The sequence below is a fragment of the Hyperoodon ampullatus genome (genome assembly GCF_949752795.1).
Source record: "Hyperoodon ampullatus genome assembly, chromosome: 6".
Lineage (NCBI taxonomy): Eukaryota > Metazoa > Chordata > Mammalia > Artiodactyla > Ziphiidae > Hyperoodon > Hyperoodon ampullatus.
Genome location: NC_136919.1, coordinates 118,412,118 through 118,437,891, shown reverse-complemented (window position 1 = coordinate 118,437,891; position 25,774 = coordinate 118,412,118). Strand labels below are relative to the sequence as shown.

At 37.0% G+C, this 25,774-nt stretch overlaps 1 protein-coding gene across 3 annotated transcripts in view; it reads right to left on the bottom strand.

Annotated features, from left to right (window-relative positions):
• FZD3 (frizzled class receptor 3) overlaps positions 1–25,227 on the bottom strand; it is a gene marked incomplete at its 5' end in the record, with an annotated part of 87,081 nt that extends 61,854 nt beyond the window's left edge. For 2 of the 3 annotated variants that reach the window (XM_079707091.1, XM_079707092.1), the window contains 2 exons: positions 5,609–5,805; positions 25,039–25,227. In XM_079707091.1, coding sequence (XP_079563217.1) covers positions 5,609–5,805; positions 25,039–25,227 — 386 coding nt within the window. The remainder of the gene's footprint in view (positions 1–5,608; positions 5,806–25,038) is intronic. The other variant, XM_079707093.1, reaches the window with a different exon arrangement.
• Between the last annotated feature and the right edge of the window lie 547 nt (positions 25,228–25,774).

The following is a 25,774-nucleotide window of genomic DNA, read 5'->3' as shown; positions in this document are numbered from 1 at the left end:
TGCATTCTCTATTCCAGTTATTCTCAAACACTGACGTGCATGAGAAAAACTTAGGTCATTTTAAAATACAAATTCTTGGTCCTCACCACCTCAAATCCTATTTCAGTATGCCTGTGTTAGGGCCAAAGAAATCTGCATTTTGACAATTTTCCAGACTTGAGAAAGCGTGTGCTGCAGACATACACTACTGACAGTACTATTCTCATGAACTTCCTGTATCTTCAATTTTCTTGCCAGCATCAGTTTCTAAGCCTTCAGACTCCCACCAACTAGATATTTAGCAGTTATATGCATCAAATAGTTTCCAAGAAACTATCACTGATATTAAGTTTGCCATATATATGTATAACCTTACACTGAAGCTGATTAATCTTTTATTTTCTGATACAAACCATTTTCTTCACAGGGCTTGGATTATAAAGCCAAATGACAGAAACTTATTGCAGGCAGGCATTTACTGGAATTCTACAGTATGCCAGGGCTTTAACAGAAAAAGACCCCAAAACCCAGGATCTCTATCCTTGAGTCCAAAAGGAGGCAAAAACTTGTAAACACAACACAAAATACAGCAGTGTGATATACAAAGCAATCAAAACCTATATAAAATATAAAAATGGGGCTTCCCTGGTGGCGCAGTGGTTGAGAGTCCACCTGCCAATGCAGGGTACACGGGCTCGTGCCCCGGTCCGGGAAGATCCCACATGCCGTGGAGCGCCCGGGCCCGTGAGCCATGGCCGCTGAGCCTGCACGTCCGGAGCCTGTGCTCCGCAACGAGAGAGGCCACAACAGTGAGAGGCCTGCGTACCACAAAAAAAAAAAAAATATATATATATATATATATATATATATATATATATAAATGATATAAAGAAGGATTAATTATTTCAGGGGAAGAGGTTATGAAAGACTTCATAGAGTAAGTCCCTCAACACAGGATGTCTGAATCAGTATTTGCCAGTATTGGCAGTATGGCCATCAGTATTCTAGCAAGAAATGGGAACAAAGGCACAGAGGTTTGAACAGGGCGTGTTTAGCATTGCTGGGGCATGAGGAGTGCATGAATTGTGACAGGAGATAAGGTTTGGAGAGGTAAGCACATTCCAGAAATATATGTGCATGTGTGTGTATGTATGTATGTATAAACATTGATATAAATATATCAATGGCTGTATCTGTATATCCAACTGCCAATTCACCATATACACCCCCCTCACTCTTTAACGCTCCCAAAACCAAACTCTTGATTTCCACTCCTTAGTTTCTCCATTTCCACACATGGTAATCCCATTCTCCTAGTTGCTCAGGCCAAAAACCTTACTGTCCTCCTTGAAATCCCTTCTCCCTCATATCCACTTCACAACCTACCAGCACTTCCTGTCATTCTACTTTGCGATGTATCCAGAATCTGACCACTTTCCAATTCCTCTACTGCAGCCACCCAGTCTGAGCCATTAGTACCTCATCCCTGGACTTCTGGAGCGGCTTCCAGTTTATCTCCATCTCCACACAAGAGCCAGAGTGATCCTTTAAAGACATGCCACTCCTGTGTTCATGATCATGTCTCTTCTGCTCAAAAGTCTCTAGTGGCTTCCGTTCTCAGTCAGTCAAGAGCTCTAAAGACCCACTCCCAGTCCTCTTCTGATCCTGTTTCCTTCCCTTCTCCCTTACTCACTTGGCTCCAGCCTCTTTGGTGTCCTGTGAATATACCAGCATGCTTCCGCTTCAGAGCCTTCGCACTTGTTGCTCTGCTTCTTCTGCCTGGACTGCTCTTCCCTAGATACCTGTATAACCTGTTCTCTCATTTCATTCAGATTCCTGTCTCACTGGCTCCTTACTAAAAAGGACTTCCTCAACATCTCCATAGAAAATAGAGTCCTTCTGCTTCCCCATATTGTATCACTATCACCTAACTCTCTTCTTTCTTATTAACATTCATTACCATCTGACATTATCTATTTATTTATCTCCTACCACTACCACCACAACTAGAATTTTAGCTCCATAAGAACAGAGACTATATTTTGTTCACTAGTCACCTTCACTATCTAGAATAGTGTCTAGCACACAGAAGACATCCAATTAATATTTCCTGAATTGATGATAAATTGAATAAATTTATCATATAGCCCTCACATAGTTGAATGAATATATTCATATAGCCCTCACCAAGTAATTAGAAAGATGACTAGAAGGAGTGTGGAAGACACTTGAGCTGGGCAAAAATGAGAGCAGAGATATCAGTTGAGCCATAACTAAAACCAGATAAGGCAGTGAGAATGAGACAGCTATGAAATTATTTAGATAAAAGCAACAGAATTTATAACTGATTGGATGTGGGAGCTTAGGTCAATGAAGGAGGACTATGCCTTCCAGGAATAAAGAAAAGGAGCAAGGAGTAAAATCAATTGCAGACATGTTAAAATTGAGGTATTTGAGACAAATTCAGGTTACCAGTGGCTGCTGGATATGCAGATTTGGAATTTAGCAGAAAGATGCCAAGGCTACAGATTTAGATTTAGGAGCCATCAGCATATGAATAAGAATGAAAATCAGTGAGATGGGATTATCCAGGGAAAGCATGCAGAATCAAAAAAAAAAAAAAAAACAGGAACAGAACTCTAAGAAACACCAGAAAGAGGAAGAGGATGCAAGAAAAGAAATTGGAAAGGACTGGTCTGAGATGTAGCAGACCACAACAGTTCACACAAAATGGCCTAACGGAGTTTCAAGAAAGGAGGACAGGCTAAAGTTGAGGGGAATAAGGGTCAAATACAGAATAAAGGTGAAATATGGGTTTGATATGAGTGACATAGATTTGGCGTAAGTGCTGAGGAGAATGAACAGAAATTTTCCTGTTGGCCAAATTGGAAACTGACCAAAGACAAAGAGCAAATAGAGTTGCTATGGTTTAAAATGTCTATCAGTAGGAGAATGGATAAGCAAAATACAGTATATTTATACAATGGAAGACTACTCAGCAAGAAAAAGCACTACTGATGAACAAAAGAACATACTAATGAGTCTTGAAAATAGAGCAAAGAAGGGCAATCTCAACCTGAGCAAAAGAAGAGTTACACAACAAGTACATATTGTATGACTCCATTTGTATGAAGTTCTGGAATAGACAAAGTAATTATTGATACTCTGGAAGGATGTTAAACAGTAGTTCCTTCCAGAGGATGGTATAGACAAGGACTGACCATCAAGGAGCATGAGAGCATGAGGTAATGGTAATGATGACGTTCTACATCTTTCTGAGGATTTGGTTTACTCAGGTGCAGGCACTTGTCAAAACTCAGATATCTTTAGATTTGTGCATTTCCTTGTAAAGTTTTAAACTGAAAGAAAAAACTGTAGACAAATGTCGAATTCCAGTTAGTGAAAGACCTGATAAAATATTTGTGAGGGCAATAACCGTTATCTCTAATTTACTTCAAAATACACACAAAGAATAAGATAGATTAATGGATCAATAGAGGGAGGGACAAATATGAAAAGCAAACATAATAAAACAATGGTAGAAATCTGGGTGGTAGTTAAAAAAAAAGTTGCTATGGTTTAAATCATTAAATATGCAGCATAATTAATTTGTAAGAAATTAGCTGAGCTGGAGATCTGAACAAGTACAGTGGAAGGAATGAGTTGAAACTGCTAGCAAAAATATTACTTTATGTGATGGACCACAAAGCTTAACCTAAGTAAGAAAATAAATAAGATCAAGAAGGGAGCTATTAGGAGAGGCGGGGTGGGGGGCGGGAACAAAAGTCTGGGGGTGTCCATGAAGTTGAAAAACAGGTACACAGTAGGAACAAGGATATGAGAGATGTGGAAAAATGAAAGGTTATTATGAAAGATTTGTTTGCCAGAGCTTAAGATTTAAGAGTTAGACAATCCCAGGCAATACTGAGGACATAAAACAGATTTAACCCTATCAAAACAAATACAGATCATAATGACACTTCTATACTTGTATATAACCTATTAAAATAAAAAGACCAGTAAACAATAGGAGTTAGATACAAAAAACATAAAATAGGGTTCCTGCCCAGGTTAATTCATAACTGTTGCTATAAATACCAAGAAATTTACAAACTTCTAAAAGCGGGACTATAAATATTACCAGGCTTTGGGGAGAAAGTGGATGAAGGGTTTGATGGGGCTAGATAAGAGAGTATGTTAAATAGGTGGGAAATAGAGCAGACAAATATCAGAAAGCAAAATGCCACTGAATTGACTACAAGTAACTAATACATGTTTTATTAAGTTCTTCCATCTGTCAAATGAGAGTAACAACACCTGCCTTTCACCTGTCTCCAAGGGCTACTGTCATATGATAAACAAATTAATTTTAAACATGAAGGAGAAAAAAGTGTTCTGTGCAGCACTGCCCATAATAGCAAAAACCTGGAAGTAACTTAAATGACCATCAGTAGGAGATGGCTAAATAACTATAGGATGGTAATACAATTGGCCATTATATAGCAATTAAGAGGAATGAACCAGAGTTACAGATATAAACACAGATACATGTAAAAAAATTTAATGTTGTTTATGGATATGTATATATGTAGTAAGAGTATAAAAACAAAGATAGGAATGATTAACAACAAATTCAACATAATGATTATCTCATCTCTGGGGAGAAAAGAGGGAAATGAAATCAAGATGGGTACTAAGAAAGGAAACTTCAACTCTATCTGTATTGTTTTATTTCTTAAAAAAAGAAATCCGGGGACTTCCCTGGCAGTCCAGTGGTTAGAACTCGGTGCTCTCACTGACAGGGCCCTGGGTTCAATCCCTGGTTGGGGAACTAAGATCCCAAAAGTCATGTAGCGCAGCCAAAAAAAAGAAAATCTGAAGCAAACATTGCAAAATATTAAGATTGGACAAAGCTAGGTAATAAGAGTTATATAAGTGTTCATATTATTCTTTATCCTTGAAACATTAAGAATACAAAAGGCACAACATTATTATATAAGAAATATAGTATTACTACTGTATATGTTATTACTAATAATAATGTTCTCTCGTACAAATCTATAACACTGTCTGGTAAATATCCTCAAACCTGTAGGAAATGCTTACAATCTATATATTGGAAGTGATTTGAAAAGTATCTGACATTTTCTGGGTCTGGGTATGTTAATACATGACAAAAACGGAACTGACAGGACTACTTGTAGTCATTAACACATTTAAATCATAAAGATATTTGAGTCCCATTAAAATCATTAAACATTTAATAATGAGGTAACAAATGATTATGTTCTCTATATTTTCTAATTTTTAAATAAATGGCATTACTTTTATAACCAGAAAAAATCTGTAAGGGAGAGAAATCAACAATCAATATCTTGATTATGTTTTTCTTAATTTGATTATTTAAAAAATTTCTTCATAGAACGTTTTTCTTTTCCCACCTTTTTCATTTAGTGCTTCCAAATTCCTAAGGAAGTGAACAGCTCTGAGGCCATGAAACTGCTGTTCACAATTATGACTAATATATACACTTCAAAAAAGTTCTTAAAAACTGATGAACTAGAAGACAAATGATTTTAAATATACTGCAACATAAGTAATGGTCCATGAAAATCTATGATTTTCGCACCTACTGCATTCCATATCTTCAGGCCAAGGAACACCAAACATCTCCATGAGCTTCGAACACTCACTGTAAGCCCGCTGACAGAGCCTACGGCAGGGAAGTGTGACACGTCCGTATTCCATACAAATAGGAGCGTAGAGTGCACAAAGAAATGGCCGGAAATCCCGAGAACAATCCAAATTCACCATAGGGTGGAATGGCTAGGAGAAAGTTAAAATCAAATTATTAGATAAAGAGTTGCATACAAGTTAAAGTTTTCTACATATAATACGGCAATATTTTTTTTAATCTGTTTTAAAAGATTTCTGAAGGCAATTAAAATTTTCTAAAGGGGAGTTTTTGTTTTTTTCAACAAAACCCTCTTAGCCCTATCCCTGAAGATTCTGATTTGGTTAAGTATGAGGTGTATCCCAGAATCTATACATATTTTAATTGTTACAGGTGATATTAATGAAAAGGCCTGGCTGAGAACCATTAACAACAATATGATCCATTTTACATAGAAAAATCCACAAAAGATACGTGTCAAACGCTCAGAAGTGTGATTAGTGCTTGGTGATGGGATTACAAGAGATTTAAATTTTCTTCTTTTTATGTATTTCAATTTCTATATTTTCTTCAATTTACGTGTATCAATAGGAGAGAGAGGACAAGAAGTGAAAGGAAAGGGTGGGGGAGGAAGAGAAGTAGTTATACACAGTAGTACATATTTTGAGGGTGGGAGGTAGGGAAGAGATCTCACTTTGGTCTTACATTTTCTTTTTCTTTTTATATTAAAAATATTTTATTTTTAAAAACGGAGTTCTTTCAACTCTGAAATCACATGATGTAAACAGAGCTCACAATGTTAAGCTGATATTAAGGAAACAAAAAGAAAAAACAGTAGCCCCAAACATAAAACCATACTAAAATCATCATTATAACCATAGGAATAGATCAATTATCCCAAGAGATGTGCATCTGGGCTTTTGACTACCAAATATTTTTTCCACTTGTTTATATAACAGTTTCAGAGTCACTGATTTTGAACTGATAACAGATGTTCTCACCACCAGGCCTTTCCATTAAGACTCAATCAACTTATTTCTACATTGATATAAAACATTTTCCAGAGTCCTTCTATACACAACACAGTCAGAAAACCAAGTCTCTTAAAGAAACTGGTGTCAAAGAAGTTAACTATAATGGATGTGATAACTGATATATAACAATAAAATATATGTGACTATCACTTCCAAGTATGAAGAGGTAATTTGTGTTAAATCAATGTTTCCATCAAGAACAACTTCAAAATACAGGAAAGAAAGTTTTTAAAATACCTATTTAAAGCTATTAGAGAAGTAGTGAAGGAAAAGAACTAGAGAGACCAAGAATCTAGAGAGCTCTGAAGCATGGAGTGGTGGCCTGATAAATGCAGCCACTTTTCCAAGGAGGTATCTGTTGAATCTGGGTATAAGGCAAGAGGCTAAGAATCAAGATTTGCCTAGGCTGGTGCTAGAGAACCAAGAAACCAGCAGAGCTCTGGTAGTCTTGCAAGACTAGAGACAATACACGTGTATGTATAACTGAATCACTTTGCTATACACCTGAAACTAACACAACATTGTTAATCAACTATGCTCCAATTAAAAAAAAAAAAGACTACAGACAAAATTAGAAACAAAAGTAACAGATGGGTGAAAAGGGGAAGTACCTAGAATTGGGCCTGACAAAGAGCCAATTTTCCCTTCAAGATATTTGAAAATTCTGAAGCTACACAGGGAAGGAGGCTAGGAAGCTAAGAAGAAAGCCTCTGAAAAGCAGAGTGGAGATTTTGGAAGTTTTATCAGTATGAGGAAACATGAATTAGAGGTTCAAGTCTTGCCAGGGGAAATGGGAAATGAACATACCACACTCTCAGCTGGAAGCCCCTGAGTGACTACACTTCAGCAGCAGGGGCAAATGACAGGGAGGCTGAGACCTATGAAAAATGAAACCCAGCCTCAACTCAGCTCAGTCCTTCACTGAATTAAGGTGATCAGCCCCCATTTATCTGCTAAGCAGAAGAAAGGGTGAGCTTTCTCTGGAGTAGTAACATAACATCATGTAGAACCTCACCAATATTTTGTAATGTTTACTACTCAATAAAAAATACTAGGCATTCCAAGAGACAGGACCATATGACTGAAAAACAAAATAAAAAATTACAGTGTTTTGGTAATCCCAGCTATTGGACTTAGTAGACAAGACTGTATATAAGAAATACGTTCAAGAAAATAAAAGATGAAGAATTGCAGAAAATTGGAATCTATCATAAGAGGAACCAAAGAGAAATTCTATAAGTGAAATACATAAATGCTGAAATTAAGAACTTATTAGATATGTCAGAAGATAGAACTGGCAGAACAGAAAACAAGGCAATAGGAAATATCCACACAGAAGCACACAGATCAAAAAATACTGAAAAATACAGAAAAGAGCATAACAGACGTGTAAAACACATGAAAAAAATCTAAAATATGCATAACTGGACCCTCAAAAGAGGGAATGAGCAGAGGCAATATATAAAAAGACGATGGTCAAGGATTTGTCAAAACTGATTAAAGACAACCCACAGATTCAAAAAGGTCTGCAAATCCCCAGAAGAATAAATATAATTAAAAAAAACACACCTAAGCATATCTCATTTAAATTGCTGAAAACCAAAGAAAAACATCTTAAAAGCAGCCAGTGGAAAAAAAGACACCTTACCTTCAACAGAACAACTGTTGTTGTACTTTCGAATACTATAAAACAACAGAATGACTACTTAAAGAGCTGAGAGAAAACAACTGCTCACCATAACTCTATGGCCAGCAAAAATACCCTTTATAAGTGAAGGCAAAGTAAAGACATTTTCAGACAGACAAAAAACTGAGAAAACTAGTCACTAGCAAACCTGCACTAGAAGACAAAAGAAAAATAATCTAAGATGAAAATTCAAAAGGAATTAAAAGCAACAAAAGAAGTGAATATGTGGGAAAATATATTCTCTGTATAAACAAAAAATAATGGGGGTGGGCTTCCCTGGTGGCGCAGTGGTTGAGTGTCCGCCTGCCGATGAGGGGGACGCAGGTTCGTGCCCCAGTCTGGGAGGATCCCACATGCCACGGAGCGGCTGGGCCCATGAGCCATGGCCGCTGAGCCTGCACGTCCGGAGCCTGTGCTCCACAGCGGGAGAGGCCACAACAGTGAGAGGCCCACGTACCACAAAAAAAAAAAAAAAAAAAATGTCAGCAAAAGCTATATTCAGAGGAAATTTATAACCTGATATGCATATGTCAGAAAATAAGAAAGCCTGAAAAACAATCAATGGTAAGCTCCATCTCAAGAAGCTGGAAAAAGAATGGCCAATCAAACCTAGAGAAAGTAGAAAAAAGGCAATAGCAAGTAAAAGAGGAAAAAACCCACAAATTACCAATATCAGGAATGAAGGACAGAAAATTACTAGAAATATAATGAGGATACTATAAATAATAAATTCTACATGTTAGGATGAAATGAACTAATTCCTTGGAAAAATATCACAATTTACCAAAAATCATAAAAGTAGAAATATAAAATCTAGTTCTCTATCAACATTTATGAAGAAATTTAAGCCACCATTAGAAACTATCCCCCCCAAAAAACTCCAAGCCAAGATGGTTTCACTAGAAAAAATTTATCAAACGTTTAAGGAAGAAGTTATAGCAATCATATACAAACTCTTCCCCCAAAAAGGAAACTTTCTCAACTCACCTCACACCTCACAAAACCAGCATAATTTTGTGTGTGTGTGTGTGTGTGTGTGGTACGCGGGCTTCTCACTGTTGTGGCATCTCCCGTTGCGGAGCACAGGCTCCGGACACACAGGCTCAGCGGCCATGGCTCATGGGCCCAGCCGCTCCGCGGCATGTGGGATCTTCCAGGACCGGGACATGAACCTGCGTCCCCTGCATCGGCAGGCAGACTCTCAACCACTGTGCCACCAGGGAAGCCCAACCAGCATAATTTTTATAACAAAACCCAACAGGGACTATATAAGAAAGGAAAATCACATTTCATGACCATAGATGTAAAAATCATATCCCAAATTAGTAAATTAATCCAGAACAATATAAAAAAGAATAATATATCACATCAAATAAAGTTTTGTTCCAAGGATACAATGCTGGTTAACATTTGAAAAATCAGTTAATGCAATTAATGGCATTCACAGAAAAAGGGCAGGAAATCACACAATCTATTCAACAGAGGCAATAAAAGCATTTGATGAAATCCAACACCCATTTATTATGAAAACTCTTAACAGACTAAGAAGGGAATTTCCTCAATCCTATAGAAAGCATATACATCAAACCACAGCAAACCTCATACTTTGTAGTAAATGACTGAAAGCGTCCCCTGAGATCAAAGATGAGGCAAAAGTACCTGTTACCACCACCCTATTAAACACTGTATTGGAAGTCCTCACTAGGGCATCAAGAAGAAATAAAAGGTAAAGGATTAGAAGGAAAGAAATACAGAGAGCAGTTTTCCTGGGTTCCCTTACCCTGCTGTTCTCCACCCGGGAGCCCATTCCTAATAAAGTCTCTTGCTTTGTCAGGGAAAAAAAAAAAGAAAGAAAGAAGAAATAAAAGGTATATGAACTGGAAAGAAACTGTCATTATTCACAGATGACATGTGCTCCAGTTACCAAATTTGTATCTCTCAGTTCCAAACTCACCCTTCAACACATGCTCTGTGATAATGGATGGGATTCCTTTCATCATTTCTTCTTTACACTGAGCATGATTTTAAACTTTCTCAATAGAGTGTTGGAGAAATACTGCAGGATGAAGGGGGCTTCTCTTGTTGGTTGGGGCTGCTGCATAGTCAGCAGTGTAAATGTGAGGAAATCTATGCCCATGTGCCTAGAACGATCCTTCAGCAACCTCACAGTCCCAGCCCAGCCTAGTAAACACCTTCCTGTAGCCCTCCCAAAATAGACACTGTAGGCTCAAGGCCTCCTGCCTGCAGCAGTGCCCTGACTCTCTCTATTTACCCAATACTTGCCTATACCCTGAAGGGTTGCATCCTGCTTGCCTGGTAACTGTGGACCAGCTCTGGCCCAAGCAACCCTGTGATGTTCTCTGCTACCTAGTGAGCTGTAAGTATATCCTGTACAACTAAGGTCTTAGCCTTGGGGTGGGGGCCCCTTCTAAGATTGTCCCTCAGCCCTAGAGAATCCTGTAGAGCTCTCTATATATCTTATAATTATTCTTCTTTAATAGTTTATTAATTCTTCATATTACACTTCCCTTGTTTAAATCACTGAGTGGTTCTGTCTCCTAATTGAACCAGACTAACAAAACATGGTTGTTACAAAGAAAATCTAAAGTAATCTATAAACCATCAAATAAATAAATTTAGAGTCACTGGATACAAAGTCGATATAGAAAAAAAAAATCAACTGTATTTCTACAGTTGATAGAAATAGAACTGTAGTAAATATATTAAAAATAAACTTCAAAAAAAGCCAAAAGAAGAGGAAATTTAAAAATAATTCCATTTATAAGAGCATTAAAAAGAATAAATACCTAGGAATAAATTTAACCAATGTGATGCAAAACAGAAAACTACAACATACTGTTGAAAGAAATCAAAGAAGACCTACTAAACATAAGAACTTCCCATATTCATGGATTGGAAGACTTAATGTTAAAATGGCAATACTCCATAAACTGATCTACGGATTCAATGTAATCCCTTCAAAACTCCCAGTGGCCTTTTTTTGCCAAAATGGAGACGCTGATCCTGAAATTCATATGGAATGCAAGAAACTCCGAACAGCCAAAACAACCTTGAAAATAAAGAACAAAACGTTCCCATTTTAAAACTTATTACAAAGATATAGTAACCAAAACAGTATGGTACTAGCATAATGCTAGACATACAGACCAATGGAATACAACTGGGAATCCAGAAATATACCTTCAAACGTGTGTCAATTAATTTTCACAAAGGTACCAAGACCACTCAATGGGGGGAAAATAGTCTCTTCAACAAATGGTGCTGAGACAACTGAGTATTCACATGCATAAGAATAAAATTGGCTGACTGCCTCACGTCACATCCAAATTAACTCAAAATGGATCAAAGGCCTAAATGTAAGAGCAAAATCTATGAAACCTGTAGAAGAAAGCATAAGGGTAAATCTTCATGACCTTGGATTTGTCAATGGTTTCTTAAACACCAAAAACACAAGCACAAAAGAAAAAATAAATTGGACTTCATCAAAATTAAAAGCTCTTGTGTATTAAAGGACACTGTCAGAAGGAGGGTGAACAAGACAATCCACACAGTGAAAAATATTTGCAAATCATATATCTGATAAGGGTCTAGTGTCCAGAATACATAAAGAATTCCTGTAACTCAACAAAAAAAAAACCCAATTTTTTAGATGGGCAAAAACATTGAACAAACATTTCTCCAAAGGAGTCATGCAATGACCAAATAAGCACATGAAAAGATGATCAATGTCATTAGTCATTAGGAAATGCAGATCAAAACCACAATGAGATACAACATCACACCCACAACCCTATCTAAAAAACAGAAAATACCAAGTGTTGGTAAGAAATCAGAACCCCCATACATTTGCTGATGGGAATGTAAAATAATGCAACCACTTGAGAAAACAGTTTGGCGATTCCTCAAGAAGTTAAACATAAAATTACCACATGAGGGCTTCCCTGGTGGCGCAGTGGTTGCGAGTCCGCCTGCCGATGCAGGGGATGTGGGTTCGTGCCCCGGTCTGGGAGGATCCCACATGCCGCGGAGCGGCTGGGCCCGTGAGCCATGGCCGCTGAGCCTGCGCGTCCGGAGCCTGTGCTCCGCAACGGGAGAGGCCACAGCAGTGAGAAGCCCGCGTACCGCAAAAAAAAAAAAAAAAAAAAAAATTACCACATGATACAGCAATTCCACTCCTAGGAATATATCCAAAATAATTTAAAATCATGTTCAAGCAAAAATTTGTATATGAATGTTCATATCAGAGTAGCATTATTCATAATAACCAAAAAGAGCAAAATAAACCAAAAGTAAGAAAAGGGAAGGAAATAATAAAGAAGAGAAATCAATGACACTGAAAACAAAGAAGGGCAATAGGAAAAAAAAAAAATCACTCAACCCAAGAGCTGGTTCTTTGAAAATATCAGTAAAGTTGATAGGCTTCTAGTAACAATGATTTAAAAAAGAATGAGAGAAAGGAACACAACTTACCAATATCAAGAATGAAAGAGGATATCACTAGAGACTGCCAACATTAAAAATAAAATAAGGAATATTACAAACAACTCTATGCACGTAAACTAGACAATTTAGATGAAGTGGACCAATTCCTCAGAAGCCAGACTACCAAAACTCACCCAAGATGAAACTGATAATATGAATAGTCTTCTAACTATTCAAGAAATTGAATCTGTAGTTTAAAACTTCCTAAAAAAGATATCCAGGCCAGATGGTTTCACTGGTAAAATCTAACTAACAATTTTAAAAGAATACCAATTCTACACAATCTCTTCCAGAAAACAGCAGAGAACTAATCCCAACAAATTGTATGAAGTCAGGATTACTTAATATTAAAGCCAAAGATAATACAAAGGAAGAAAACTACAGACCAATACCTCCAGTGAACAAAATGCAAAAATGCTTAACAAAATAGTAGCAAATCAAGGCCAAAAATATATTAAAAGCATTATATAGCACAACCTAGTAGGGTTTGTTCCAGAAATCCAAAGCTGGGTCCATATTCAAAAATCAGTCAATGTAATCCACCAAATCAACAGGCTAATTAAATAACAAAGAAAAAAATCACATGATCATACCAAATGGTGCAGAAAAAGCATTCATGATTTTCAAGTTTCCAGCAAAGTACATACAGAAAGTAACTGCCTCAACTTGATATAGTACATATACAAAAACCCTACAGTTAACATCATACTTTGTGGTGAAACACTGGATTCCTACCTTTAAGATTGGAAACAAGGGAAGAATGCCTGCTCTCACTACTCTTACTCAGCATAGTACTGGAAGTCCTATCAGCACAATAAAACAAGAAAAGGAAATAAAAAGTGTAGAGATTGGAAAAAGAAAACTGTCCCTATTTGCAGATGACATTACTGTCTACATAGAACATCCCAAGGAATCTCAAAAAACACTTTTAAATTAGTAAAAAAAAAAAAAAAAGAAGAAGAAAAAATGTATTCGTCCTAGAATTAATAAGTTCAACAAGGTTGCAGAATACAAGAAAAACATACGTAAGAATTGTATTTCTATATACAATTGCATTTTTATATATAATGAGCATGTAGAACCTAAGTTAAAACAATATATTTATAATCACATTTATTTTTAAAAAAAGAAACACCTGGGTATATGTCCAACAAGACCTGTATAGGGCTTGTATGCTGAAAACTATAAAATGCTGATGAAATCAAGGAAGATACAAATAAATGGACAGATATACAGTTATACTGGTTTGCTAGGGCTGCTGCAACAAAGTCCCACAAACTGTGTGGCTTAAACAACAGAAATTCATTGTCTCACATTTCTGGAAGCTAAAAGTCTGAGATCAAGGTGTTGGCAGAGCCATGCTCCCTCTAAAGGTGCTAGGGAAGGATCTGTTCCAGGTATCTCTCCTAGCTTCTAGTAGTTCCTTGGCTTGTGGCAGCATAAATCCGATCTTCACACAGCATTCCCCCTGTGCCTCTTCACATATCTTCCCTCTATGTGTGCCTGTGTCCAAAATTCCCTTTTATAAGGACACCAGTCATACTGGAATAGAAGTACCTCAGTACTCCACTACTCCAGACCCTATTTCCAAACAAGGTCACATTCTGAGGTACTGGGGATTAGGGCTTATTAGGGGGACTCAAGTCAATCCATAACAACACTGTTCATGGACTGGAGATTCAACATGTAAGGGTGTCAATCTTCCCCCAAATGATCCCTAGACTTAATGAAATTTCTGTCAAAAGCCAGCATGCTTTTAGTAGCTAAAGACAAGCTTATTCTAAAATTTATATTAAAAAAACAAAAGAAGTAGAATAACTGAAACAATTTTGAAAAAGAAAGTGGGAAAAATCATGCTCTCCAATTTTAAGACTTACTATATAGCTAACAGTAATCAAGACACTGTGGTATTGGTGGTAAAACAGACACAAAGATAAAACAGGACAGAATAGAGAACACAGATATAAATTCACACAAGAATAACCAACTCATTTTTCACAAAGAAGCAAAAGCAATTCAATGGTGGAAGGATAGATAGTCTGTTCAACAAATAGTGCTAAAGCTAGTGGATGTTCACAGCCAAAAAAATGAAACTTACTTTACACAAATTAACTCAAAATTGATCATGGATTTAAACTAAGACATAAAGCTATAAAACTTAAAAGAGAGAGAGAATCTTCCAGACCCAGGCTGAAGAGTTCTTAGAAATGACACCAAAAGCACAGTCCATAGGAGGGAAAAGAAATTAGTAAATAGGACTTCATTAAAATTTAAGACTTCTGCTTTCCTAAAGACCTTGTTGAAAGGATGAAAAGGCAGGCTATAGACCAGGATAAACTATTTACAAATGATATATCAAACAAAGGATTTGTATCTAGAATTTATAAAGAACACTCAAAAGTAAAAAATAAATCAATTGAAAAATGAACTAAAGACATGAACATTTTATCAAAGAGAATATATGAATGGCACATGAAAAGATGTTCAATATCATTAGCCATGAGGGAAATACAAATTAAAACCACATGAGATACCACATCATATTATAAAAGCTGAATAAAAAATAGTGAAAATAGCAAATGGTGGTAAGAATGCTGAGAAAGTAGATCTCTCATACATTGCTGGTGGGAATGTACAATGGTATACCCGCTATGGAAAATAGCTGAGCAGTTTCTTAAAAATCCAAACATATGCTTATCATAAGATCCAGCAATCACACTCCTGGGCATTTATCCCCCCAAAAGGAAAACTTATGTCTGCACAAAAACCTGTACAGGAATATTCACAGCAGCTTTATTTGTAATAGCAAAGAGCTGGAAACAACTCAGTATCCGTCAATGGATGATTAAACAAATTTCAGAACATCTATATAATGGAATACTACTAAGCAATTAAAAACAATGACTACTGATACATGCAACAACTTGGATGGATCTCAAGGGTATTATGCTAAATGAAGAGAAGCCAGTCTCAAAAGATTATATACACTGTATGATCTATTTATATAAATTCTTGAACTGACAAAATTATAGGGCTAGAGAACTAGTGGTTACTTGGAAATAGGAAAGCGGGGAGGGAGAAAGGAAGCACAAGGGAGTTCCTCGGTGGCGCTAAAACAGTTCTGTATCTTAACCAAAGTGATGGCTACATGAATTTGTATGTGTGATAAAACTGCAAAGACAATATACACACATGTACATGTGCATTCACAGACACAAAAATGACTACATGTAAAAACTGGTGAAATATGATAAGGGCTATAGATTGTACCAATGTTAACTTCCAGGTTTTGATACTGTATAATTGTTATATATGATAGGAAGACTGGGGGAAAACTAGGTACAGTACAAAGAATCTCTCTGCACTATTTTGATGTATGTACATACATCATACATATATGCATATGTATGCCTTAAGTAAGTCTCAAACCTGCCTGGTCCTTAGCAATGCATACAATATCAACTAATCCAATATCGTGATGTTACTATGTTAGTAAAACCTCCATTTGTGAGCCCTATCATGAATTATAAACTTGACTTGACTATTTTGTGCTGCTTGCACTGAGTCTAAAGCTATAAGTTTATGCTTCTGCCACTTGTTAGCTATAAGTACCTTGTGCTGTATCTCAGCTAGCATTTACTGACACTTACTACAGGCTAGGCAGTGTTGTAAGTGCCTCACACATCTTATTTAATCTTCTCAACAATCCCATAAGGTAGGTACTAGCATTAGTCATCCCATTTTATAATACATGTGAAAACCAATGAGACACAGAAAGTTAAGTAGCTTGCCCAAGATCACATAACTACAAAGATAGTCCCAAGAGTTAAACCTCTGCATTCTTATCCAGAGCCTTGAGCTTAACCAATGTGTTCTATGTAACCTCTGTACATTTCAGGTTTCTCCTCTGTAAAATGGTCTTAATACATACAAATAAGAATAGGGACTTAGTTGGTGGTGCAGTGGTTAAGAATCCGTCTGCCAATGTAGGGGACACGGGTTCGAGCCCTGGTCCGGGAAGATCCCACATGCCGCGGAGCAACTAAGCCCGTGTGCCACTGAGCCTGTGCTCTAGAGCCCGAAAGCCACAACTACGGAGCCTCAGTGTCACAACTCCTGAATCCCACGCGCCTAGAGCCCGTGCTCTGCAACAAAGAGAAGCCACCGCAATGAGAAGCCCGTGCACCACAACAAAGAGTAGCCCCCGCTCACCGCAACTAGAGGAAGCCCGCATGCAGCAACAAAGACCAAATGCAGCCAAAAAATTTAAAAATTTTTTAAAGATTAAATTAAATTTAAAAATAGAGTACAGAACCCAGTAAATGACATTTTAAAAGGAGATTAGGAAAGAGTTGCAAATTAATAAAGCTGCAGAAGGCCTATTTGATGGGCATGAGGAACCCTGCTGATTTCCCATTCTCAACTCCCAAGTGGGAAAGTCAATTGTCAATTAGAATGGTGTTTTTAAAAAGCAAAACAAAACACGCATGAATCTCTAGATCACTATGCTGGGTGAAAGAAACCAGACATAAAAAAGTAGATACTATATTAATTACATTTATATAAAACTCAGAAAATGAAAACTAATCCATAATGACAGAAAGCAGATCAGTGGTTGCTTGGAACAGGGAGCCAACTCAGGGCGGTGGACTACAAAAGGACACAAGGAAGCTTTTGAGGTGATGGAAATGTTTTATATCTTGATAGTGGTGATGGTTTCATGGATGTATACATCTGTCAAAACTCATCAAATTGAACACTTTAAATGGGTGCAATTTATTGTATACAAATTATACCTCAATAAAGCTGTTACATAAAAACAAAAAAAATTAATATTTTTCAAATAAGCAAACTGCCTTGATTTTAACCCTAACAATTTTTAACCTCAGCAAAATCAAAATTAAATGAGCTAGGCTGAATACTGCAGAGTTGAGAATATGTTAAGATAAGGAATACTATCAAAGCTCTATAAAGGAGAAAAAAGGAACTTTAGCTGATTAAATTTTTCAAAGATTCTTACTGAGTACTTCCCTAAGCAGTAATACTTTTATTCACTAAATTAAGACCAGGGTATACAAAGTTTACAAACTGAAAAGTAACTTTCTAAAATTAAATTTCTGCTTTCTTCAACAAAGGTGTAAGACATGGAACCTTCTATTCTTTGTTCAAATTCAAATCAACCAAGCCTTTGTGCTCTCATTCTCTTTCTTCTTTGAAATTTCCATTCCTGTTACCATAGGAACCTTCTAGCTGACAAGCCCTCAAGCATAGCAACAGCCTAAGCTTAGCAAGGAGTGTGAAAAGGGGACAGAGTCAAAGGCCAAAATTTGACTCAAGAGAATCAGAATTCCAATCTTTGTCACTCTACAAAGGGTCTGATAACCATAGAAACTGTATCCTACTAGGTTTGGGAATATTATGACTAAATTCACTAAATGTGAAACCAAATGTGGAATGGCACTGAAAATTCAAAACTGGTATTCATTCTATTTCAGATCCAAATTAGAGTGAGAAATTATTAAAAAACAACTTTTTAGAATAATTTTAAGTGATTAAAAATAAGACCTTTTAAAAACTTTTTGTAACAATAAAATTCCTAATGAGAAAAGGTCTAAAACTTTAAGAATTATACTCTATATATACATATTTTAAAATTCTAGGTTTGCAATAAAATACCTTTAATCCCACAGATTTGCTTTTCTTTTACAAATCTTACTTTTTTTAAATGTCTTATGACAGCATATTAAATACTTTCCAATACTCTTTCAGTGAGTTGGTTTGCAGAAAGATAATATTATCACCGGCGTATATTTATCTTCTTAAGTCAAAGGGGAGTTTCCAGAGCAGCCCATAAAATTTGACTTTTCTTCAGGAAGTAAACTTTTTTCAAATATCATGAACAGTTGTAAATTATGGTCTGTCTCAAAAGATAAAACTTCACGGGCTTCCCTGGTGGCGCAGTGGTTGGGAGTCGGCCTGCCGATGCAGGGGACGCAGGTTCATGCCCCAGTCCGGGAAGATCCCACATGCTGCGGAGTGGCTGGGCCCGTGAGCCATGGCCGCTGAGCCTGCGCGTCCGGAGCCTGTGCTCCGCAACGGGAGAGGCCACAACAGCGAGAGGCCCGCGTACCGCAAAAAAAAAAAAAAAAAAAAAAAAAAAGATAAAACTTCACAAACCAAATTCCATCACACTTAGTAATTTAATTTAAAATAAGTATTTTAAGGCATTCCTTTAAAGTGATTTGTCACACAAGAAAATCAATTAAAATTTTAAAAGCTATTTTTTTCCTACAGTCAGAAATAACTAAATGCAATTAACTCTCCACTACTTGTGTGTACTTTTTCAATTTAGAAGTTTCTTAATTCCTGGTTGGTTTCCCTGTCACACAACAGGCTTCTCAATCCAATTCACTAGATTGTTGTTTGCTTAGGGAAAACCACCTTATTAATATTAACCTAAACAAAAGATAATAAGAGAGGTAAATCTGCTGGATAATCCATATATTCTAAAGATATAAGCAATGAATTTCAAGAATAAACATAATCAAAGAAATTTCATTTCCTAAGAAGCCTATCCACAAAATGTTAATTATTGGTACAAAGGGGTATATTATTCTCTTAAAAACAAACGAAAAATCCACCTGCCTTTCAAGGTCAATTCAAATATGATCTGCAGCTATCTCTTCCACATATGATCCTTCTCTCTTTTGAATCCTCTTAGCACTTTATGCCTACTTATGGCATTTACCAAGTTCTTCCTTAAGTTTCAGTCATTCAATCAAAATACACTTAATAAATACTGTCTTAGACGCTGCAACTGGGAGCTAGACAAAAAAGGACAGCTGAGATTTTTTTTTTTTTTTTTTTTTTTGTGGTACACGGGCCTCTCACTGTTGTGGCCTCTCCCGTTGCGGAGCACAGGCTCTGGACGTGCAGGTTCAGTGGCCATGGCTCACGGGCCCAGCCGCTCCGCGGCATGTGGGATCCTCCCGGACCGGGGCACGAACTCGTGTCCCCTGCATCGGCAGGCGGACTCTCAACCACTGCACCACCGGGGAAGCCCGACAGCTGAGATTTTTAAAAATAAAGTTTCTGTACTAATTTTACTATTTTGAAAACACAATGTGTTTCTTACAGAAAAATCAGAAAATACTGATACAAACATTAAATAAAAAACATAGAAAACAAATAAATTGTACTAATTCAGGAACAATCACTGTTGGCCTTGGCAAAAATCTCTCCAGATCACTTACTCTACATGAACATGCTTTTTTTTCTTCAACAAAAACAGGATGATACCATACGAAATGTTTTGTTATCCACTCCTTTTTTTCCTATTTATTAATGCATCAAGTACAACCATTAGAATATGACAGGCAAAGATGGAGATGAGACTATTAAGGCAGAAAGAACATGAGAGGTCTAGAGATGAGAGAGTTGGTTTGCTTTATTTTTTTCTTAATTACCCCACTTATAAGTGTAAACACAATGTTGAAAGCTTCAAGTCATTTTGATCTCCACTCCCCCCACCCCCTGCCAAAAAAGGGCAAAGTAAAATACTAGTGTTCACAGGAAAGTGGTATCTTTGGTATTGGTATGAGGATTACCATTACCACCGCCAAAAAGCCCATCACTATTTATCAATTACAACTCCAAGAGATTAAGTGCTTAGGTACAGCACTATAACCACAACCATGACTACCACCACCTCTTACGGAAGACACAGTTTATAAAGTTCATTAACTCACTCAAACATTTCTTTAGCAATTATTACGTGTCAGGCACTATGTTAGCTGCTGGCCCTACAAAGATGAATAAGGACATCAACAGCAAGCTCTGCTTTCAAAAGCAAATGTCCTTCAGTAAGAACTGAATTTAAAAAATGAGGACAGGGGCTCCCCTGGTGGCGCAGTGGTTAAGAATACACCTGCCAATGCAGGGGACACGAGTTCGATTCCCGTGAAGTAACTAAGCCCATGCACCACACTAACTGAGCCTATGCTCTAGAGCCCGCGAGCCACAACTACTGAGCCCACACACCTAGACCCCGTGCTCTGCAACAAGAGAAGCCACTGCAATAAGAAGCCCGCGTACCACAATGAAGAATAGCCCCTGCTTGCCACAAGTAAAGAAAGACTCTGTGCAGCAACGAAGACCCAATGCAGCCAAAAATAAAATAAATTTATTAAAAAAAATGAGAACAGGGCCTCCCTGGTGGCGCAGTGGTTGAGAGTCCGCCTGCCGATGCAGGGGATGCGGGTTCGTGCCCCGGTCTGGGAGGATCCCATATGCCGCGGAGCGGCTGGGCCCGTGAGCCATGGCTGCTGAGCCTGCGCGTCCGGAGCCTGTGCTCCGCAACGGGAGAGGCCACAGCAGTGAGAGGCCCGCGTACCACAAAAAAAAAAAAAAAAAAAAAAAAAAAAAATGAGAACAATCTCGTACCCATTAGAATGGCTATTATTCCAAAACAAAACAAACAAACAAACAAACAAAAAACCCAGAAAATAACTAGCACTGGTAAGGATATAGAGATATTGGAACCCTCGTGCACTGTTGGTAGAAATGTAAAATGGAGCAGCTGCTATGCAAAACTGTGGTGGTTCCTCAAAAAATTAAACACAGAATGATCATATTATCCTGAAATTTCACTTCTGGGTGTATACCCAGAAAAAGTTTAAAGCAGAGAAACAGATATTTATACATCCATATTCATAGCAGCTATATTCACAACAGCCAAAAAAGTGGAAGCAACCCAACTGTCTGATGAATTAATGGTTAAACTAAATGTTTTGTATACACATACAATGAAATATTATTTAGCCTTAAAAAGGAAGGCTGACACATGCTACAACATGGATGAATCTTGAAGACACTATGCTAAGTGAAATAAGCCAATCACAAAAGGACAAATATTGTATGATTCCACTTAAATGAGGTACTGGAGTAGTCAATTTTTTTTTGTTTTTGTCCAAGCGGCCCAGCCTGTGGGATCTTAGTTCTGCGACCAGGGACTGAACTTGGGCTCGCAGCAGTGAAAGCGCGAAGTCCTAACCACTGGACCCCTGGGGAGTTCCCTGGAGTAGTCAAATTCAGAGAGAAAGAAAAAAAGAAAGAAAGAATGGTGGTTGCCAGGGACTGGGGAATGGGAGAATGGGAAATTATTGTTTAATGGATACAGAATTTTCGTTTTGGAAGCTGAAAAAGTGCTGGAGAAGGGTAGTGTGATGACATACCAAGGCAACTGTACTTAATGCCACTGAACTGCACACTTAAAAATTGTTGGGGGCTTCCCTCATGGCGCAGTGTTTGAGAGTCTGCCTGCTGATGCAGGGGACACGGGTTCGTGCCCCGGTCCGGGAAGATCCCACATGCCGCGGAGCGGCTGGGCCCGTGAACCACGGCTGTTGAGCCTGCGCGTCCAGAGCCTGTGCTACGCAACGGGAGAGGCCGCAACAGTGAGAGGCCCGCGTACCACAAAAAAAAAAAAACTCGTTGGGATGGGGGAATTCCCTGGCAGTCCAGTGGTTAGGACTCTGTGTTTTCACTGCCAAGGGCAGGGGGTTCAATCCCTGGTCAGGGAACTAAGATCCCGCAGGCCGCACGGTGCAGCCAAAAAAACCCAAAAAAGATTGGAATGGTAAATTTTATGTTATGTATATTTTGCCATAATTAAAGAAATCTTTTTGAGGAATATCTATAAACACTACTATGAAATATCCAGGGTATATTGTTAAGTAAAAAAAGCAAGGTAGAGAAAACAAACAGTATGACACTATATCAAAGGAAAGTGAAAGAATATATAAATATAGACACTGTATAAACATTTTATATAATTGTTATATTATATTTATAATTTTTAATGGAAGGATAAACAAAAAAACTTTAAGAAAATGACTACCCCCTAGGGAAGGAAAGAATAAGGTAGAGGGGAGAGGGCCTGAAACTAGACTTCTCTGATTGCACCTTGTCCTACATATAAAGTTCTGAAACATAATTATAAAACAAACTTAAGCAAAAAAAATTTTTAAGTCATTGTTTAAAATCAAAATGAAACACAAACCTCAATTGTGTATTGAATTAAACCAAACAGAGAAGTACAGAAGTAACTTAAAACACAGTAATTTGACTGTACATCCTTGATGAAATACATCCCTAAGGACTAAAAGAAGTAGAAAGAAATCTAAAACTGCTTTCAGTAATTACATTGTTAGTAATAATATTGCTATTATTCTGAAATTATATAATGTCTTTATATAATAAGGTTTCAGTATAAGAGAAGAAACAAAAATAAAATTTTAAACCGTTAAGTAAAAACTCTGCAATATAATTTAATTGCAAGTATCAGTATAAACTCATGATGTACTTTCTTTTTAAAAAAAGTATTTCCTAGCTCTGTCTATGAAAAGGCCTAAAAATGACTAACCTAGTATCAATAAATGTAACACCTAGATAGCAGTCCATGAAAATCCTTTCCAACTAAAAGGAACCAGTGCTCCCTAAAAAAACTGATAATTCAAGGTCTAAGGCAGAATTTTATGAAATGAGCTTGGATCATACCAGAAAGCAAGGAAGCTATTAGAAACCACTAGGGTAGTCTCAAATAGACTTAGGAGCTACCTTGAAGCGGCTCCCACTACCAAAGACAGAACAATTTGAGCCCTAATAAAATAATAACTGCAATGGACTGAAACACATCAAATATGGTAAAAATCCATGAGTTCATAATGATACTTCAAAAGAAAAAAAAGACCTCATTAGTCACTTTTGAAAGATTCTTGTGAATCAATTTATGATTCTAAAAACTAATAAACAAAGGAAAACAATCAAGTATTTATCCTGTCTTTCTTATGAAAACTGAACACAAGAGTAACTTAATAGTCCAATAGTCAAAAAGAGGAAGTTTCTGTTTATAAAGTAGCCTGGCTGAGAAATGAAGAATGACAGAACTAGAATATCACCATTTTGCAAACCCCAAATAGAATTATTGACCTAAGAAATGATCGATGGCTGCTAAAATTACAAAGAGTAACAAGCAGACATGTGCCTACGAAGTATTCTTTCAAAACAAAAACAAAAACAGAGACAGAGGAACGTGGTAAGTAACATCACAGGGATGCCATCTGCAAACTAAAAACTATGAGACATAGGGCAAACAGACTACAGGAAAAAAGGGACAGGGGTTAGGGAAGGAGAAACTATCAACTGAGGCACCAACCGAATGCACTGCGCGAACTCTTTTTGAAAAGTCAGCTATAAAAACAAACTGTGACATGCTAAGAGTAATGTAAACATTAATTGTGTATTTGATGATACAGGTATGATGTTCACATATTTTGAAAGAGTCCTTACTTTACAGAGATATATATGGAAATATTTATGGATGAAATTATGGTGTTTGGGATTTGCTTTAAAGTAACCCAGGTGGGTGTGCAGTCATAAATGAAACAAGACTAGCTATGTGTTGATAATTTTTGAAGCTGGATGATGGGTATATGGTGCTCATTATATCACTCCATACATTTCTATCAATATATAACTGAAATTTTCCATAATAAAAAGTTACGGGGAGGGACTTCCCTGGTGGTCGGTCCAGTGGTTAAGAATCCGCCTTCCAATGCAGGGGACACGGGTTTAATCCCTGGTTGGGGAACTAAGATCCCACATGCAGAGGGGGCACGGTAAGACCAGGAAATCATTTTAAGTATTTAAGAAAATTCATACTGTAAACCACCAGCCTTAAGGCTGAACAAAAGAACCCATTTTCAAAGTCATGTTACCTTCAATATTTAGTAACTGAATTATGAGTACTATTAATATAGTCTGTTCTGTAAAGTTTTATTATCAAAAACAGAAAAGATGTAATCATATCATAACTTGGACAATTTTAAACTTCTGAATGGCTATTATCTCCCAAGTTCCAGTGTTTCAAATTTCTTTATAAAAGAATAATGTCTGAAAACTAAGATGAGTAACATTCCCCAAACATGAAATATTCAATCCATTAGAGTTTGAACCTAAATACATAACTTTTTAATGTACGAGATGTAGTTGAAAACAACAATATTTTCCTGTTGTCTATCAGACACATTCATTAGATTGGTTTAACAGGGCAATACAAGAATCATTTTCTACGACATGTTAGATAATAGATTAAGTCTTACCTCCATTGCTAAAGCTGCTGTCTGTTGGTCATAATGATTCAGAAGATTAGGCATGAAGGTAGTATTATAAGGCAAATCTTGGCACATCCTCAAGGTAATAGGTTCACAAGAAAACAAACTGTGCCCACCTATATGCCCCACAAACATAGTCAAGGGCCACAGAAGGAAGACGATCCAGCTCATAGCCATGCTTCCTCGACTGAATGAGACTCAGATGATCAGGCCTACTCAATATGTATTTTAGATCTTTATACACTTGCAGGTCTCAGCTTGAAAGTACTTCTTCTATCTTTCTGTTAAGTTCTTCAAACAGAAATACTCTTTGCACCGTCAGAGGTTTGTTAACTTGGTCTCACAAAAGGCATTTGTTTTTGGTTTCACAATATGGGAAAATGACATCATCTTGCCTCTTCTTTTCATTTTATTACATAGGGCACCACTTGGCCAACAGATCAAGTTGATCAACCACATTCCCAAACAACAGATTCCATCTTAGGAGAAGAGCTATTTCTTCCCTTGATTGAAATATCTGAAAAGAAATTTTTTAAAAATGGGAGAAATTAGTCATTTCCTCTCAAAATATTATGGATTTGATATTAAAATCTTTGATTAGCTCAGTAAAGTTGCAGGATACAAAATCAGTACACAAAAATCAGTTGCGTTTCTATACACTAACAATGAACTACCAGAAAGAGAAATTAAAAAAAAAAAATCTTTGATGAGAGATATAATACTG